Raw genomic sequence first — 19,190 nt, 5'->3', positions numbered from 1 at the left:
CCGCTATTAGACTCATATATGACACCCTACGCGTGGGGAAGAATAGTTACATTCCTAGAGCAATAGCTCCAACATCACTCAATTTTGCTATAGCCAATCCACCCAAGACCAGGGACGGCATCTTTACGGTATGGCAAGAGTAAAGACGGGGCGCGATGAGAACATAAATAACGTTAGACTTATAATGGAATCGTCTTATTTTCTTGTCATGCAGATCTATACATAAGGTTTTAGAATCCAATATATAATGTAGAAGCTTGCCAGAACCTTTCTATGATGAATTATCGCCGTTGTCATTCCGCGCACAACGGACGAGACGTCCACTTTCCTACCCAATGGCTCTGGATCTATTTGTTCGTTTAATTTCAGCTGCTAGGAGTCTAACTTTTCGGAGACGACAGAAGAAGTCGCATGCTCTATCAAATGTACCTTCCATCGCATCCCTTGTCTTCAATCCAATCACTTTCTTACGGCTTTTGCAGGTCAGACTCAAAAGAAGCCCAAACTTCAAGCGACGGAGAGACTCCTCGTTGACGTCCGCACCATACAGCTTGGATCCAGCAGAGTTCACAATCTATACCGACCAAGAATGGACGGTTGATAGTTCTATTACAAGCCCACGTGTTCAGATCGAAAGTCGGAACGGATCTTCTACATCGTTTCTGGAAGACCAAGTCGACAATTCGACAACCTACTCAACCTCGGGACATCCTAAGATCGGACCAAGTCTACTACCTCCTCCAGCTATACCTGAACTTCCAGTAGTTCTCAATGGACCCGCGAAGCCGATAGATATCAAAAATCTCCAGAGAATCGAGCCTGACTTTACGAAGGGGGCTCAGCGTGCATCCAGGTGGCGTCGGAAAATAAAATCGACTATTTCACAAAAATAGTTCCAGCGTGGTGATCGAGGGAGATGCACTAATTGCGTGCAAAGTCTGAGTCGGCGGGAACGAAGCTCCATTGTAACTTTGCAATAATTATTTCAAAATCTGGGCAAACAACGCCGTCAAAGTTAGGTCCGATGTTTCTACAGAAATGTGAGACTTGCAGATCTTGTAATATAATACCATCAGTGGTTGCTTTGTGCTCAGGATTATCCACTGGGACATGACAGGTGCCATTTCATATGTTGGCTCCATTCGGAAAAGCACGTACAATTTCATAATGTTAAGAAACAGGATGATGCGGCCTTCTTACCATTGAAAAGAAAGAAAAGGAAGAGAAGGAAAGAGAGAGCTACCAGACATGTACCTAAGTAGGTTCTATCATATGTTGATGCCTCAGGCATCGAACGTTTTACCACTGTGAATTTCCGGCACGGTCGCCATACATCTGATTTCTGTTAGTTATGAGCCCCCGGGTCGCTTCGATTTTAATCTCTTTTTCGAGTCTGCTTGTGGATCTCATACATCGAGCCCTTCGTTTTGCGTGATTTTATACCGGCTCCTATCTTTGAAGCAGTGGCTTAGACCCCGTCATTAATAAAATCCCAACCAACGGCGGTTGGCCATTAATGTGATTTGTTTTTCAGCCTTAGTTTCGCAGTTCCCAGAAAGTGGTTGTAGAGCACTCTTATATTTCGGGCAGAGTGTTTGGAAAACCCAATAGTGATGTGGTTTTTCAATACAATATCAGCAGTGGACGGAACGGACCTCGACGAGCCTGAGATGTTTTCATTCCTGTCGAACGGATGTACTGGGATATGTATATATGATCTGGCTAGTTAACACTTCTCAACCAATAAATTGACCGAAGTTCCTCCGATGTGGACAGTCGAGAGTCCCCCTTAATAACCCCGCAGCCCAGCGTGCATGGTCCACAAACGTAGAGCGTGCCACCGGACTTGGCTGACTCCCTACCTACTAGAAACCCAAATGAAATGTCTCCCCGGTGAAACCACCTGTATCAAATCAGCAACTCTGTTTGGACGGGTCTTAAACCAAGCGGGGCTGAAAGAACGTCCCCAGCCAAAGAAAACCGTACTGAGTGGTGGCTTAATACGGTAGAGGATGAGGGTCTGCGGGGGAATATGTAGCGACGCCACGCCTCACGGTGAGGACGGATGGATGCGAATGGTTACTTTCCGGCGGGGTCCATCGCCTTCTGCGGGAAGGCTCGCTGTAATGGCTGGGCAGTCTTGGAAAGACACGGAGAAAGATATATAAGAGGGGGAGGGATTGATAGTTACATCAATAGATCCAGCCAGCATTGAGAACCCAACTGGACCGGACTACGACAATGGTGCGCATCATCTCCTCACTAATCAAGACGATCGTCTCCTTCGGGGCCCTCGCCTCCGCATTCACCAACCCCATCCGAAACCCCGGAGGCAGCGATCCCAGCCTCGTCTACTCGGGCGGATACTACTACCTCCTGACGACATCATGGGCAGACGTGCAAATTACCCGGGCGACCAGCATCGAGGGTCTGAAGGACGGCGAGAAGAAGGTCGTCTATTCGACCGAGGAGGCCTCGCGATGCTGCAACAATTGGGCCCCGGAGCTGCACTATCTCGGCGATAAATGGTACATCTATTACACTGCCGGGAATGCGGATAATCTGGATGGGCAGAGGTCGCACGTTCTAGCTGGTATGGACACCCACCTAGCCCCTTCCCTGTGACCGCACCACCAATTCTATTCCTTCATATAACGAGAGGAGAATTGAATAACTAACTGTGAGGTGTAGGAGGTAGCACACCCTGGGACTCGTGGTCCTACGGCGCCCAGCTAACAACAGAATGGGGCATCGACGCGACTATCGTCCGCTTCAACGAATACGGCAACTTCCTCGTCTTCTCCTGCTTCCATGGCGTCACCTACCAGTCGCTCTGCATGCAAAAGCTCGGCGACGACTTCATCTCCGTTACGGGCGACATCACCGTCATCTCGGAACCAACCGAAGACTTCGAAATCCACGGCACCCCCGTGCAGGAAGGTCCCGCGGCGTTGTACACAAACGGTCAGACGCGGATCGTATACTCCGCCTCCTACTGCTGGACACAATACTACTGCCTAGCCAGTCTGACCTGGGATGGCACGACGAACCCCACCCAGGCGAGTGCGTGGACGAAATCGGATGGATGTCTACTGGCCTCGAGCAACGGGAACTACGGCACGGGACATAATAGCTTCTTCCAGAGTCCGGATGGAACGGAGGTGTGGACTGCCTTCCATGCGACGACGAATAGTGAAGGGGCGTGTGATGATAGTCGGTATACGATGGTGCAGCGGGTGGGGAGTAATAGTGATGGGACACCAAACTTTGGCGAGGCGGCCCCGTGGACGCAGGTGCTTGAGGAGCCGAGTTCATAGTCCGCACTCAGAAGTACCTAAGTTACGGCTGGCTGAGGTGAATGGATGGGTTGGGCAGTTGTCATGGTGGAGAGTGCCCCTGATTGTTATGTAGGTATCACGTCGTTTTATGGAAAAATAAAGATAAAACAAAACAAAAAAAAACAAAAACTTGCAACTCATGAGCAAGGTTTGCGTCAAATCTTACAATGTAGTTGTCTATTTTGCTAATTCTCTTGAAGTAAGGATACTATTCGACAGGAACCATCAGTATCATATCCATGCCCGAATAATACTCTGTGCGCAAAGCGCTTTCGAAGCCATCAGGGGTTCCTGGCTCTAGTGGCGCCGTTTGGATGCACGTATAGGAAGACAAATGACTCTGCTAAATGCTGATGAAAATAAATACAAAGGCTGCCATATTCTGAGTAACTATCGAAAATGATGTTAGTGTAAGTCAGAATATATATACCCCTCTCTCAATCACCTAGTTGTATAGATTCGCCAGACTTTTTAAATAGGCTGTCATGTAAAAAGTATTAATCTATACAACATAGAAAATGCTCCGTATACCTGTATACCTGGGTACCATGTGTTAGGGACGCCAAGCAATCTAATCCCCTTTCGGTTAAGTTGCTGGGCGGCCCAAATGCAAACGTTTGCACCTGCCAAATGCAGAATGTACCTTTTGTTAGTGACTCACATATAAAAGGTACCGGACGAATTAAATCGGGCATGAGGTAACTGCGATGTAATACCCCGTACCGATTATTATAGGTGAGTACCTCGGTAGGGCTGAGTGGAGGAATTCTCGTTTCCGGCAATCCAATAGCTTCTTTGAATCCACCCATGCCTACACTAGTGATGAGGATCACTCTTAACTCTTACCTAGGTAGTTTAGTGGCAATTTCCCTTCCCCAATCTTCTCTTCTTTAATCTTGTTTATTCTTGTTTAATCTTGTCTATTCTTGTTCTCTTCACTCTTCATTCTTCAATCGTCTTCAGTCTTGGTACTAGGTTAACCAAAACTTGAGCATGGCCGGTGGTTTCCTCCCATACCACGAACCCGGAAGTAGGTACCCAAGCATATGCCAATTGATCTCTGCTCATTTCCTCACTGATCAACTCTTGCAGCTGTCGACATCCTCATCGTCGTTTCTTTCTTCTTCTTCCTTTCCCTTGCAAGATGGGTGTCCGCGGCGGTAATTCAGGCCGGAATTATCGGTCAGATCGCCGTCGGCATCATCTACGGAGTACCCTTGGCCAATATCCTTGAACATCACTGGCAAGAGACTTTTGTCACTCTTGGATATGTTGGTCTGATTCTAATTATCTTCGAAGGTAAGTGAAAATTTTCATCTTGCCTGCTTGATTGCTTGGCTCTTGGCTTCTTGGCTTCTTGGACACTGATGTCATTCATTCTAGGCGGTCTTGGCGCCCGTGTGGATTTGCTGAAGCAGAACTTCACTTTGAGTATGATAGGCGCCACAACTGGTGTTGTATTCCCTATTGGTCTTTCATACCTTTTGCTCTACCTTGGCTTTGGATATGGTTGGTTTTTATCTACCCAATTTCTATAGTACATAGCTAACCTAGACTAGGTGCGGTTGAGACCTTCATCATCGGCGCATCCCTTTCCGCTACTTCGCTCGGTAAATTATCCCTCGGAAGCTCTGGGTTGACTATTGCTGATAGATATCAGGGACCACCTTTGCTGTGATCAGCTCCACGTCTGGATCGGTCAACCTCGCCGAGACCCGAGTAGGGTCAGTTCTGGTGAGCGCGGCTGTTATCGACGATGTTGTGGGACTTATTATGTTAAGGTGTGTTACTTATCTGGACTGAGGTGAGGTCAATTCGTCAAGCTAACTACTTATATCTACACAGTGTGATTGGCGATTTGGGCAAACTTTCAGGAGGCGGCGATGTCAACCTGGGCTGGCTCATTGGGCGACCCATAGTGGCATCGATAGGCATGGCCCTCGTAATGCCCATCGTCACAAAATGGGTCTTTGCGCCTTTCTTCCGAAAGTTCATTGAACACCGCTTTGCGCGCTACGACCATATCTCCAACATCATCCTCATGACCCTCGTTCTTTCGGCTTTCATTGCCATTGCTGGCTTTACTGGCACATCTGTCCTATTCGGTGCCTTCTTGGCGGGTGTATTCCTCACATACATACCGAGCAAGCACCCCGAGGGACCATTTGTTGTCCTGAACCGCGAGGAAGGCGAGCGCGAGGCGGATAAAAGCCCCACTTTCATTCATACCTTTGAGAAATACCTGTTGGGACCCCAGCAGTATTTGATGGAACCGTTGTTCTTCTCAAGTATCGGGTTCGCGATTCCGTTCTTGGAGCTGTGGACCGGAGAACGTATTTGGAAAGGGATTGTTTACACCCTCCTGATGACATTTGCAAAGGTATACATATACTATGGAAAGCCTTATCTCAGCAATCGAGCTAACATGACTATCCAGTGTGTCGTCGGAATCTGGGTCCCCGTATGGCAATTCACTTTGGGGGGTAAATCTCGCAAAGAGCCACACGAAGAGCAGAAAACACATGGAGAACCCAAAGTCGAGGGCAACAATCCAAGCGATGAACAGCAAAGCGAGCAGGACAAGGGGAAGAAGTGGAAACGGGCCTGGCTGGCCGCAACACTTTTAGGATCTGCCATGGTAGCACGCGGTGAGATTGGGCTTCTGATTATCGAAATCGGACACAACGAAACTCCGTACGTTAGCGACGCAGGTTTCTACACTGGGGTCTGGGCAATTCTTTTGAACACCATCATTGGCCCAGTTACCGTCGGTCTCCTAGTTCGATTCTTTGCGCACGAGCTGAAAGGAGGGGATTGGGGAGTGCAGGATGTTCCTCTGGCTGTCTCGTGTCATGGTGTTAGTGGGCAGGGAGAGGTCTAGACGTTTTGCGCGAAGAGTACATGTCAGGCGGAAGGATATGGCTGTACAAACAACATGGACATGCTAACGGGAGAGACATAAAAGATTACCCGTCCGATATGGCTGTACATAGAATGTGGACGTGCTATGGGGAACAGTATGCATAGTGTTTTGATATCTGTGAATGATAAGCCGAATACCCTGAAAACTCTGAAAACGTGGAAGTAAACCCTTGTTTGATGGGGGATAAGGTGAGGAAGTAAAGATTAAGCTTGTTTGTACAATCCATGGATGCGTTGCTGTGGCTTAGACGGTTAACAAATACGAGTACGAGGCCAACCTATGTCGGTACATAGGCAGCAGATGTTTTAATACCCGAGACAATGAGAAAGACATGGGAAACCTGAAAAAGAACTTGTACTCTTCGATATTTTCACTCTCTCTAGCGCTAATTCATGTGGACATGAGCATGATTCCTCCACCCCGGCCAACTGTTTGACTTAGTAAGCTTCCGTGGCAATTTGAACCTTGGAAGCCCCCCGCATTTCAACCTTAGAAGGTTCTAAGGCTGGGAATACCCAAGGAGGGAATTCTGTTTTTCGTTTTCCTATCTCAGCCTCTCTCTTGCCTGCCTCATTTGGCGACGGAGATAGAGATGGAGGGGAATATTCGTACTTGCACCGATGGCTCTCATTCCACCCTGTCTCTGCCTCGCCCCGGAAGATATCAGACCACAGAAAAGCGCAGGCTCTTACTGATTTATATCCATGGCTTCATGGGATCAGAAGCTAGCTTCCTTGACCTTCCACTACATGTTCATGATCTGTTAACGGTCTCGTTGGCTGAATCTCATGTGGTTTACACCCGCATGTATCCCAGATACAAGTCTCAAGGCGAGATGCAAATAGCTGTGGATCAATTCAGCGCCTGGTATGTGATCACGCCGCAGGAAGGCTGTTTTTTCCTACATTGCTAACTAGCCACATATGCTAATGTGTAAACTTGCAGGCTATCACCACATGAGGCAGATGATCTTGATGTTATCTTGCTGGGACATAGTCTCGGCGGAATCCTAGCTGCAGACGTTGCACGCTTACAACAAGACGGGAAACCAAAGCATCGAATTTTGGGTGTGGCAGGATTCGATGTCCCTTTTCTGGGGATCCATCCCCGCGTAATCGCAACAGGGACCATGGGCTTAATACCCAAAAAGGACCCGGAAGATGAAGAGAACCTTGCGACAGAACAAGAATCTCTGGACTTGGGATCAGCCTTCAAACCCGCCCCTTTCAATCCCAACTTTGACCCACCATTTATGAATGATGTGCGTCTGGTTGATCGTGGCTTTCTCAATGGGATGATGCATTTTGTCAACAAAAATACCGACAATCTCTCACGATCTATCTTCAATCGCGTTGTATCGCCTTTCAAATTTGCTGGTTGTGTCAATGATTACTCTGAGCTTCGTCGGCGGTACCGGCACTTGATGGAGCTGGAAGCTGCTGAGTCCAGTCCCTGGAGAGTACGTTTTGTCAATTACTATACCACGAGCACTGGTCGCAAGCCACGGAAGTCCAAGACGAAAGCCGAGAAGAAAGCTGAGAAGGCTATAAAGGAAGCTGAAAAGAAAGCGAAGAAGGAGGCCAAGAAGTCTGCAAAGGAAGACAAAGAGTACACAAGGGAGGTCGAAATTGATCGGGATGGATATGCAGCGAAAATTCATTCGCACGAATACTCAGATACGCCAAGTATTTCCGAAGGAACTGAAGTAACCACTTCCATGGTCAACATGACAATAAAGGGAAATCAATTGAAGTCCACCACTTCTCATTCTTCCCTGTCAGACCAAACGGCCAACGATGACCAGGATAGTCCGCCGGCGGATCATACAAGTCCAGCACCGCTTCCCTCACCCTCAACCGACCAAATAGAGAACCAGTCTCTCTCAGGAAGTATTTCCCTCTCAACCGAGAACAGCTCCATCACGACCACGGAGTCCTCAGACCCTAATAAACAACACCTTCGCAAATTTATCCTCTTACCGTCACATCATTGGAAGCACAACGATAACTCACATTGGGAACCGATATTAATGGAGGGCATGGACGAAGTCGTGGCGCATCAGTCTATGTTTATCCCACAGGGCGCAAACTACGACCACCTTGTCGGCGATAGCGTTGGGCTAATTGAGCAATGGATTGAGAATGATCTTACTCGACGATTTCTCCAAGAAAGTCTTGACTAATTTTGTTTCGTCAATTCCGATCCCGCTGTAAATACATTTACTTAATAGATTCTTAGATTCTCTTTTCCTACCCAGTCAATTCCCCATCCTGAAGGCCACTTAGCCACTTCCTAGCATAGACTTTTTTTACCACATGCCAAACTCCAATTGCCCATTAGGCAGTGTGGGGAATCAGCCACCCTTCACTTTGCAGTTCTTTCAAGGCATTTTGGGTGCCAACTTCCTGGATGTTTCTCAAATTCTCATATCCGTAGGCGAATCCTGGGCCTGTGAATTGTGGCTCGGGTAGCTTGAAACCAAGATACCTTCCATTGTTATTCACGACAGATTCGGCTTGGTGGATGAACTAACATTGTTGTACTTAGTAGGTGTATACATAACCGAGGTAACGAGCAACGGGTGATGTCACAGGAATGAATATCCACTGCATATTCTGCCGCTAGACCGCCTTCCAAATAATTCCAAAATCGCGGGACCCGCGTTTCGAACCCTGACCAATGAATATGCATTTCACGTGATCTCCAAATCCCGTAGACCCAATTATATGCCGTATTTGGACCCACACCCTATAAACTCAATTTTGGATCTGTAAAGGACAAAAAAATAGGTAGCTTCTCTTTGATTATGCGTGTCATCCTTAGTGCAGGGGCCATGCTAATCTTCTCTGTATATTTTCAGTTGACCATATGCCCCGAAGGGCGAATAGACTACCCTTAAAGTTCATTATAACCCCCTGTTTTGGCAGAATTATACCGCCTTCACTTTTGGTAAGAGGTTGGCAGAATCTGTTTAGACCGCCTACTTGATTGACAATCAAATCCATGGATGACTTGAAGCACGTGAAAACAGCTGTTAACAGAATTGTTCCTCTCGGAATGTTCAATGATCAAATATATTCATCAATGCCGTACAGTATAGGGAGCGCGCTTACGGTACCCCACTTACGTATGTTGTAGACTACGTAGGTACCCCCACCCGGGGCCAGGGGTCATGCATGTAAATCAATTACTACATATGTAGGTACAATTTACACGTGACAAAGTGGGGACTATTGTCGTCACAGCTCCCCAACCACTTAGCATCTGCATCCCCGCACTCCCAAGGTCTGCAACAACATGAGTGGGTTACGCAATACTATCAAAGGCGGCTGGCATCCTGAAGGCAAGGAAGGTGGGAAGGAGAGCTGGCGTGGTGATTTCAAAGGCATTAACCAAGTAGTAAGCTCACTCATCTCTCGCTCCTGCGGACGACTCGGGCGGCCATTGATGCTGACTTGCTATTAGGCTGGGTGGATGGGAAAGGGCAAAGAGGGTTCCTCTTCCAGCTCTGGGCAGGGCTCATCATCTCAAGGGGGTCTTAGGGGCCAAGTGGTAAGCTAACTCTTCGTGTATCCACGACTACGCCATCGATATTAACTTTCTCTCACTTTTAGGCTGGCTGGATGGGAAAGGGCAATGAGTCCAACTCCGACCGCTCAAATCATGTCTCACAACCATTGTCAGCCTTGAAAGACCCGTCTGCCTTTGGGCCTCCTCCCAAACATACCAAGTACCACGGAGCAGCTGCTGCGCCAAATCAGGCCAACATCCAGGACCCCCATCGACAGGAGGTAGCCGAAGCAGAGGAGGAACAGTTCCAAAAGCCCGCCCCGCCTCCGGTCCCGTATCGCGTCAACACAAGCGGGCTTTCTACAGACAATCTCCCTCCTCCACCGGTCCGACGACTGGACTCTGCGAGTTCCGCCTCGACAAGCTCAATCTCAAAGTCAAAGCCACCAAAGCCCCCGCCACGACTTCCTGCTCGCAATGGATCCCCGGTCTCCGACCCGCCCCCCGCTTATTCCCCTGCCCCGGTACTCTCCCACGATTATATCAACCAAGATGCTACGTCCCGCCTAGCAAACGCGGGTGTCTCCGTTCCTGGCTTTGGGATTGGCCAGGAGAAATCGTCGTCACCTGCACATACGCCTGTCAATAAGTTGCAGTCGCGCTTCTCCCAGATGGGCACCTCGGATTCTCCATCAGTACCTACCCAGCCTACTCAGGCCTCGGCGAACATTGAGCCGCACTCCGCGAGCAGCACGTCTTCTGTCCAGAATTTCCGCGAGCGCCATGCAGGTACCATAGATTCGGGGAAACAGAAGTACGGTGATTTCCGTGAGCGTCATGCAGATACCATCGATTCCGGCAAACAGAAATATGGCGACTTCCGCGAGCGCCACGCAGATACCATCGACTCCGGAAAACAGAAATACGGTGATTTCCGTGAACGTCACGCGGACTCAATCGATTCAGGGAAACAGAAGTTGAGCGGTTACGCATCACGATTCACTGGCTCTTCTCCAGCAGCGCCTAGCCCACCGGCCCGGCCCGCGTCGAATACTTCTACTAGTATGAACTTGGAACCGGCGGAGCCTGCGCGGGGCACATCGTCTGTGCAAGATTTCCGTGAACGCCATGCCGACAAGATCGATATGGGTAAAGAGAAGTGGGGTGGGGTTACATCACGCTTTAACACATTTGTGGAGGACCGTAAGTTCTCCGCCGAAGCCAACAAGCGGGTTCCACGCCCACCTTCTCGTCCCGTCTCCATGACCCAGTCGAACTCTGCAGCGGGGTCACCCACAGAGCCCGATATTCAGGCTCAAGCCCAACGCAAGAAGGCCCCTCCCCCACCTCCACCCAAGCGGACTGAATTTCGGGCGTCCCCTGTTGACGCTTCGTCACCATCACCTCTGGGGCCTCCTCCAGTTCCCCATAACACCAAGCCCCGCTAAGAACTGTACTTTTAGCCGTGTATATGTGTAGGTTGTGCATTCCTGGCGTCGATGCGTGTTTTTCTTTTACAACATAAACAGGATGGAAATCGAACAATTTGATCATGATGACGATATGTGCAGATCTGTACGGTGTGCAATAGTTGTACATCATAGTCCCTGTCTATGCTGGTGAGTCTTATACTCATGCTTGGGTTACGCATATTCAACGTTGAATATACAGTAAGACCGAGGCTGCATGTGATCCTACTCGGCTGTTTGATATCCGATTTCATATCGAGTTGTTGGGACAGTTATTAGTTCAAATACCCCAACAAGAAGCTGATCAGTGATAGCTAAGTGTCTGAGGTCACCACATCCCTTCCAAGGTTCCAACTTTGGAAGGTTCCGAGCTTCCAAGCTTTCGGTCGGTTTAACTTTCCACGGTCAAACCTTGGGTGACAATGTTCCGGGGAACAGCGAACTTTGCCCAGCTGACTCAGCAGGTTTTTCCCCAGCTCTCCCGAGACAAGGCTGTGCAGGGCTTTGCAGGGCAAATTACGGCATACACTGGAGGTGTCCAGATGTTACAACCAGTCCGGAGCTCTCGGTTAGCTTCTTTTTAAAAAAAAGAGCATTGAAGAATTATCCTAATTATAAGGTAAATCGATTACAGTATCGCCCACCAGCTGGAATATTCGAAGATCAATTCCTGCATCTGGATTGAGAGACAGAATTGATTCACTATTACATGTCTATTCCATACATGTACATATGAAGTACTCCGTACAACATTCAAAGATGTAACTCTTATAGGCAAGTGGCGATACTAACCTCGGCACGTTTGATGGCCAAGCCTTGGAATTCCCAACAAACTAAACGCGGGCGGATCGAGATCGTCGGTCATTGCCCTTGTTGAGAAATTTAAAGGGCAGTTTATCTGGTGGATCCACTGGACTTCAACACTTCAACCGTTTCTTTTCTTTCTTTTTCTTTCTTTTTTTTTTGCTTTTCCTTATTCTTCTTTAAAATCACTTATCTCTTGTATATCATTTTCTATATCACTTTTGCCCAGTTGACGCGTTGAATTGACGCTTCTGCGTGGCGATAACCATGCACGATATCAACGTGCCTACCGAGTTCGGCGAGGCGACTGTTCGCATTGCCTTCCCTCCCGCCTCTCTCCTCGCCTTCCCTCCTCGGGAGCTTCCAGTGACCATCCCCGCGCCTCACGTTGACACTCCGACATGGAAGCAGCCATTCAACATCCCGAACGATCTCTATAACCAGGTTTTGGACGTCCGGCTACCAATCACAATCGCCTGTGTCTATGCGATCACTGTCGTTCTGATCAACCGCATCAACAAGAGCCGCGGGTATAAGCCGTATGCGTTCAGCAACACCCGTCTGTTCAAGCTGTTCGTCGTTCTCCACAATGTCTTCCTAGCCGTTTACTCCGCATGGACCTTCGTGGGCATGTTCCTGGCATTCCGGAGCTCTTTCCCGGATACCGACGATCGCAACGGACTAGTTGGAGTTGTGGACTCTCTGTGCAAGATCAATGGACCCCGCGGTTATGGCAATGCCGCTACATACAGCCCCATTACTGACGAGTGGTCGATTCCCAACCCTGCCTTCCACCTCACCAACGGCATGCCAGACCCCACGGATGTCGGCCGTCTATGGAACCAGGGATTGGCTTACTTCGGCTGGTTCTTCTATCTGTCCAAGTTCTACGAGGTTGTGGACACCGTGATCATTCTGGCTAAGGGAAAGAAGAGCTCCACCCTACAGACCTACCACCACGCAGGAGCTATGATGTGCATGTGGGCTGGTATCCGCTACATGGCAGCTCCGATTTGGATCTTCTGCCTGGTTAACTCTGCCATTCACGCCATGATGGTAAGTCGGACAATCGCATTGCTTTGAATTTAGTAAGCGAAGTTACTAACGTTTTTCCTTGCTTTAGTACACCTACTACACCCTCACGGCTCTACGCATTCGCGTCCCCAACGCTATCAAGCGCAGCTTGACCACCATGCAGATCACCCAGTTCGTCTTCGGAACCAACATGGCCGCCGCCTACCTATTTGTCCACTACACTATCCCCTACCCGTCCGGTAGCGCCGCGCTGGAGCAGCTGACTAACGCCGCTTCCGCCGCCGCCTCTGCCACCGCCGAGGCTGGTTCGATCTCCTGGTTGAAGAAGCTGGCATTCCGCGCTGCGGGCGCAGAAGGACTTGCCGAGAACGTAGGCACTTCTTTCACCGCCGCCCCTGTCCAGCAATCCGGCTACTCCCAGCAGATGGTGACCTGTGCGGACACCACCGGACAGGCATTCGCCATCTGGCTGAACGTCTCCTACCTTCTTCCCCTCACCTACCTCTTCGCGCGCTTCTTCGTCCGCTCCTACCTGAACCGCAAGGACCCAGGAGTGAAGCAGCCCACGCACATGGAGGCCGCTGAGAAGGCCGGCATGGATGCTCTGAAGAGTCTGAGCCGTGAAATCCGCAAGGCTGCCATTGAGGGCGAAAACAGCGAGGTTACTACCGATGATGAGGTCATCAAGGCTCAGGCTCAGAAGATCGCCGAGAAGGCCGCCACCCCTGCCTCCCCAGTCCGCACCCGCTCGGCTGCTGCTTCCAAGGCCAAGACTGCCTCGGCCTCGGTCAATCGGTCGGAGTCTGAAGAGGGGTTTGCTAAGGTCCCCACCAAGAAGGGCGCTAAGAAGCAAAAGGCCGAGAAGGAGTCTTCCTCCAGCCCGAACACGAAGGGCGAGAACCCATTTGGGGTATTGGATAACAATGCCTAAATGTAACCTTGAAAGTGGAGTATTCCTATACCGCATGAATTTGGAGTTTTGGGGTTTAAAAAAATGATTAGATGCTCAGCTATGATATTCGATAGCTTGTGTTTCACTCGTTCGGGACTTCCTGGCAAATATATCACTCAGTGTTGGCCCGCATTCGGGCTATGGGGGATATCCGGGGAAATGCCCTCCGGAATATTTCCTCTCGGGGTCTTGGCCTCGGCTATCCGGGTTATATACATACACCAGGGGTGACTTGAGGCAGTGGATTTGATTTTATAGCGTCTTTGTATTCTCGGCCTTTTTGCTCTCTGAACATATATTACTTTGTATATTTTATCGCCCTTGACCTGTTTATTGTCTAATGAGAAGATGGTGTTATCTCCAAGAGTCTGTCCACATCTCGAATAATTCCCCCAACATGAATGGAGGAAAAACCCCCGGCCAAGCACCGGAGATACCACAAATCCACACCGAAAAGGGAAAATTAACAGCCGATTGCTTGAACCCCGTATACGCCGCATTCACTCTAAATTCAGTGATTGAGAAACATAAATTGATCATGGTCACCCCGGGAATGCTGCAAAGCATTCGCGTAGTCAGAGTGCGGTCCACGACCCAAAATGACGCGCATCCTCAATTGCCTGCTAGTCCTCCTAGCTTGTCTCGGAGTCTCATCCAAAGCAGAAGATCAAGCCGTCACGCAATGGCCACTGCAAGATAACGGCCTAAACACGGTTGTGCAATGGGACCACTACAGCTTCCAAATAAACGGCCAACGCATTTTCATCTTCTCCGGCGAATTCCACTACTGGCGCATCCCCGTCCCAGCACTATGGCGCGACATCCTCGAGAAAATCAAAGCAGCCGGCTTCACAGCCTTCGCCTTCTACTCCAGCTGGGCATACCACGCACCCAATAATGCAACGGTGGACTTCACAACCGGCGCCCGCGATATCACCCCAATCTTCGAGCTCGCCAAGGAATTGGGCATGTACATCATCGTCCGGCCTGGCCCGTACGTCAACGCTGAAGCCAATGCTGGCGGCTTCCCGTTGTGGGTGACTACGGGTGACTACGGCACCCTCCGCAATGACGATACCCGGTATACAAATGCTTGGACGCCGTACTTTACCGAAGTCACGGAGATCACTAGTCGCTACCAGGTGACTGATGGCCATTACTCCATCGTTTATCAGATAGAGAATGAGTACGGGAATCAGTGGCTGGGTGATCCTACCCTGCGTGTGCCGAACGAGACGGCCATTGCTTATATGGAGCTGCTCAAGGCCAATGCTCGTGACAATGGTATTACCCTGCCGTTGACCGTAAATGATCCTAATATGAAAACGCACTCGTGGGGAAAGGATTGGTCTGATGCGGGTGGGAACGTTGATGTTGCTGGTTTGGACTCCTACCCTTCGGTAGGTGCCTTTACGTCTATCCGTTGAAAAGAAGACGGTGAAACAAGGGAAGAGAGACAAATACTAATTGCCTTGTTTATCAGTGTTGGACTTGCGATATCAGCCAGTGCACCTCCACCAATGGCGCATACGTGCCCTTCCAGGTCCTGGAATACCACGATTACTTCCAAGAATCCCAGCCCAGCATGCCTGCTTTCATGCCCGAGTTCCAGGGCGGCTCGTATAACCCCTGGGGAGGACCTGAAGGCGGCTGTCCCGGTGATATCGGCGACGACTTTGCAAACTTATTCTACCGCTGGAACATTGGCCAGCGCGTGACAGCAATGTCCTTGTACATGATGTTTGGTGGTCAAAACCCCGGTGCCATGGCTGCGCCGGTCACGGCTTCCAGCTACGACTACTCGGCACCAATCTCAGAGGACCGGTCTATCTGGTCGAAATACCATGAGACCAAATTGCTGGCATTGTTCACTCGCTCCGCGAAGGATCTTACCATGACTGAGTTGATGGGTAATGGAACGCAGTACACTGATAACCCCGCTGTGAGGGCTTATGAGCTCCGGAATCCGGAGACGAATTCTGCGTTCTATGCTACTTTCCACTCAAACACTTCCATCTCGACGAACGAGCCGTTCCATTTGAAGGTTAATACCTCGGCGGGTGTCCTGACTGTCCCTAAATATGCCAGCACTATTCGCTTGAATGGGCATCAGTCGAAGATTATCGTGACGGACTTCACCTTCGGCTCGAAGAGTCTGCTGTACTCCACAGCCGAGGTTCTCACGTATGCTGTCTTTGATAAAAAGCCTACACTGGTTCTCTGGGTCCCGACTGGTGAGTCGGGCGAGTTCTCTATCAAGGGAGCCAAGAAGGGTTCTATCAAGAAATGCCAGGGATGTTCGCGGGTCAAGTTCATCAAAGAACATGGCGGTCTGACGACATCGCTCACGCAATCCGCCGGCATGACTGTTCTTGAATTTGACGACGGTGTTAGAGTTATCTTGCTTGATAGAACGTCGGCGTATGATTTCTGGGCTCCTGCACTCACAAATGATCCATTCGTGCCGGAGACAGAGAGTGGTACGTTCTCTTTATCATGCTCTCATGCTCAAAAGACTAATTATCGTTGCAGTTCTCATCCAGGGCCCGTATCTCGTCCGCGATGCTAAGCTGTCAGGCTCCAAGCTAGCGATAACCGGCGATGTCGTCAACGCAACAACACTGGACGTCTTTGCGCCAAAGGGTGTCAAGTCTGTGACCTGGAATGGGAAGAAGGTTGACACCCATTCGACCGAGTACGGCAGTCTCAAGGGCTCACTCGATGCCCCGCAATCTATCAAGCTGCCGGCTTTGGCTTCATGGAAATCTAAGGACAGTCTGCCAGAGCGGTTCGCAGATTATGATGATTCTGGTGCGGCGTGGGTTGGTAAGTTACTGATATACAAGCACCACACGAGAACAAGTAGCTGATCTTCGCAGATGCCAACCACATGACGACTCTAAATCCGAGGACCCCGACAAGTCTACCCGTCCTCTACGCCGACCAATACGGCTTCCACAACGGCGTCCGTCTGTGGCGCGGATACTTCAACGGAACTGCGACAGGAGCCTTCATCAACGTCCAAGGAGGATCTGCATTGTAAGTTCCACAACCAACCACATCAACCCAATATAATACTGACCAACTACTTACAGCGGCTGGTCCGCCTGGCTGAACGGCGAATTCCTCGCCTCCCACCTCGGCAACGCAACCACATCCCAAGCAAACCTCTCCCTGTCATTCACAGACGCAACCCTACACACCGACACACCAAACGTCCTCCTAATCGTCCACGACGACACAGGCCACGACCAAACAACCGGCGCCCTCAACCCGCGCGGCATCATGGATGCAAAACTTCTCGGCTCGGATTCCGGCTTCACGCACTGGCGTCTAGCCGGGACCGCGGGCGGGGAGTCAGATCTGGACCCCGTGCGCGGCGTGTACAACGAAGACGGACTATTCGCCGAGCGTGTTGGATGGCATCTACCCGGCTTTGACGACTCAGACTGGGGAGAAGAGGGATCCGCTAAGGATTCTACAACGTCTGTGCTTAGCTTCGAGGGCGCAACGGTTCGCTTCTTCCGTACTACCTGTCCCCTCGATATTCCTGCGCACACTGATGTGTCTATTTCCTTTGTTCTTTCTACGCCCGCTGGGGCGACGACGGAGTATCGGGCTCAGTTGTTTGTTAATGGGTACCAGTATGGAAGGTATAATCCTTATATTGGGAATCAGGTTGTTTATCCTGTTCCTGTGGGGATTTTGGATTACAAGGGGGAGAATACGATTGGTGTGGCGGTTTGGGCGCAAAGTGAGGAGGGGGCTAGTATTGGGATTGACTGGCGGGTGAATTATCTGGCTGATAGTTCGTTGGATGTTGCTTCGTGGGATACTAAGGATTTGAGGCCTGGATGGACTGAGGAGAGGGTGAAATATGCCTGAGTTCAGTAGCTTAAAAGGTGGTTGTGATGAAATTAGGTCTGCATCGCATGTTATACATGGGAAAGTCGAGGCACACATATAACACATTTCCGGTTATATTCCAGCCGAGAGCGACAACATAGCCGTAGTAGAAAGATGGCACCATGAGAATCATCGCCACATAGCAAGGTGCAGTCGGTGCGGTAATAGCAGAAATTATTAATGCCGACAGAAATATATAGCGGTGCGGTGACGTGGAAATAGCGCTCTGTTCTTCCCTAAGCTTCACCAATAAAGATACTCTTCTTCCACAGACCATGGTAAACCTTTTCTCGTATAAAGGGTATATTGGGCATCAACCAGTTCGGTATTTGCGCTTAGCTAGTCACAGTCGTATATGATGTCTGAAACTTGGCTTGCGATGTATCTTGATATAGTGGTTTCTGAGCTTAAAGGCGTAGAAATATAATAAGATAAAGCACCCTCGAACAACCAGGATAGGAACTCTAGCCGGTCTTCGACGGGAAGGACCAAGAATTGAGCACGAACGGTAGGAAACGAAACGCTGCTGCGACAATGGGGCCCCTTATCGGACCGGCACTATTTTTGGAATATCTCTTCCCAGCACTCTAACGTTTATTTATTTTGGACTGGCGACCAGGAACCGCCGTTCCCTTTGCATTTTGTCGTCTGGATTGAAGAGGTGGATCTTGATTCGGAGAGTGGGAGCACTCTAAGAGACAAACAGAGCCATCGATGCAGAGGGCAAACCTACAATTAGTTCCCATGCAAGCGTACATCATAGGTAGTGAAACGTAGTTCGGCATCTTTGTCCAGGCCATAGCAATCTGCTAGTACTTGCAGCTGATCTCCTGATGGTATACCATCGAGCACACAGCCTATGAACCATATTAGTTATCAAACAACAGGGATAGTATGAGGTTCCTACTAATACTGTCCTCACGACTTTTTCGCTATGCCTTGACCCGCTCCTTTAGTGAAGCAATTGGCTCTGAGTGTATTTCGGTATCATCAACACCTTGGCCAATCTGGGCGTCAAGTAAATGAAGGTCCTCTAGCATCTCCGAGGTGCTATTATAGTGTCCAAGCCAAGCGTTTCGAATAACCGCATCAATGCCTTAGTGATTAGTCTGTATTTTAGGCAAAATCAATTCACCATCCCTTCCAACGGAAAGCTTAGGTCGGATTCTATATTCAACTTGGAATAGGAGCGAGCCTATTGCGAACATATCAGTTGCCTCGGATAGGATCGGCGAAGGACCGTTGACTAGAAG

General features: G+C 49.6%; 6 protein-coding genes across 6 annotated transcripts; all 6 read left to right on the top strand.

Moving 5' to 3' along the window:
* Positions 1-2,241: 2,241 nt before the first annotated feature.
* On the top strand, positions 2,242-3,317 carry N7525_010178 (glycoside hydrolase family 43 protein; the record flags this gene model as incomplete). The annotated part of the gene is made up of 2 exons (XM_002556633.1): positions 2,242-2,593; positions 2,692-3,317. 2 exons carry the CDS (start codon positions 2,242-2,244, stop codon positions 3,315-3,317), a joined length of 978 nt encoding a protein of 325 aa, XP_002556679.1.
* A 1,014-nt stretch (positions 3,318-4,331) lies between these two features.
* Positions 4,332-6,219, top strand: N7525_010177 (cation:proton antiporter; the record flags this gene model as incomplete). The annotated part of the gene is made up of 7 exons (XM_061215002.1): positions 4,332-4,368; positions 4,431-4,637; positions 4,722-4,847; positions 4,898-4,948; positions 4,999-5,119; positions 5,184-5,718; positions 5,776-6,219. 7 exons carry the CDS (start codon positions 4,332-4,334, stop codon positions 6,217-6,219), a joined length of 1,521 nt encoding a protein of 506 aa, XP_061067514.1.
* A 754-nt stretch (positions 6,220-6,973) lies between these two features.
* Positions 6,974-8,443, top strand: N7525_010176 (uncharacterized protein; the record flags this gene model as incomplete). Its single annotated transcript, XM_061215001.1, has 2 exons — positions 6,974-7,128; positions 7,207-8,443. 2 exons carry the CDS (start codon positions 6,974-6,976, stop codon positions 8,441-8,443), a joined length of 1,392 nt encoding a protein of 463 aa, XP_061067513.1.
* Positions 8,444-9,558: 1,115 nt separating this feature from the next.
* Positions 9,559-11,219, top strand: N7525_010175 (uncharacterized protein; the record flags this gene model as incomplete). Its single annotated transcript, XM_061215000.1, has 3 exons — positions 9,559-9,660; positions 9,727-9,813; positions 9,876-11,219. The coding sequence occupies 3 exons, from the start codon at positions 9,559-9,561 to the stop codon at positions 11,217-11,219; spliced, it is 1,533 nt and encodes a 510-aa protein (XP_061067512.1).
* Positions 11,220-12,311: 1,092 nt separating this feature from the next.
* Positions 12,312-14,010, top strand: N7525_010174 (elongation of very long chain fatty acids protein; the record flags this gene model as incomplete). Its single annotated transcript, XM_002556629.1, has 2 exons — positions 12,312-13,100; positions 13,168-14,010. The coding sequence occupies 2 exons, from the start codon at positions 12,312-12,314 to the stop codon at positions 14,008-14,010; spliced, it is 1,632 nt and encodes a 543-aa protein (XP_002556675.1).
* A 620-nt stretch (positions 14,011-14,630) lies between these two features.
* Positions 14,631-17,916, top strand: N7525_010173 (glycoside hydrolase family 35 protein; the record flags this gene model as incomplete). Its single annotated transcript, XM_061214999.1, has 5 exons — positions 14,631-15,431; positions 15,515-16,511; positions 16,564-16,857; positions 16,911-17,070; positions 17,127-17,916. The coding sequence occupies 5 exons, from the start codon at positions 14,631-14,633 to the stop codon at positions 17,914-17,916; spliced, it is 3,042 nt and encodes a 1,013-aa protein (XP_061067511.1).
* Positions 17,917-19,190: the final 1,274 nt, after the last annotated feature.

This window comes from Penicillium rubens (genome assembly GCF_028828025.1).
Source record: "Penicillium rubens strain IBT 27055 chromosome Unknown utg000004l_segment0_segment0, whole genome shotgun sequence".
In the NCBI taxonomy this organism is placed as follows: Eukaryota; Fungi; Ascomycota; class Eurotiomycetes; order Eurotiales; family Aspergillaceae; genus Penicillium; species Penicillium rubens.
This window is presented reverse-complemented; position numbering and strand designations above follow the sequence as displayed.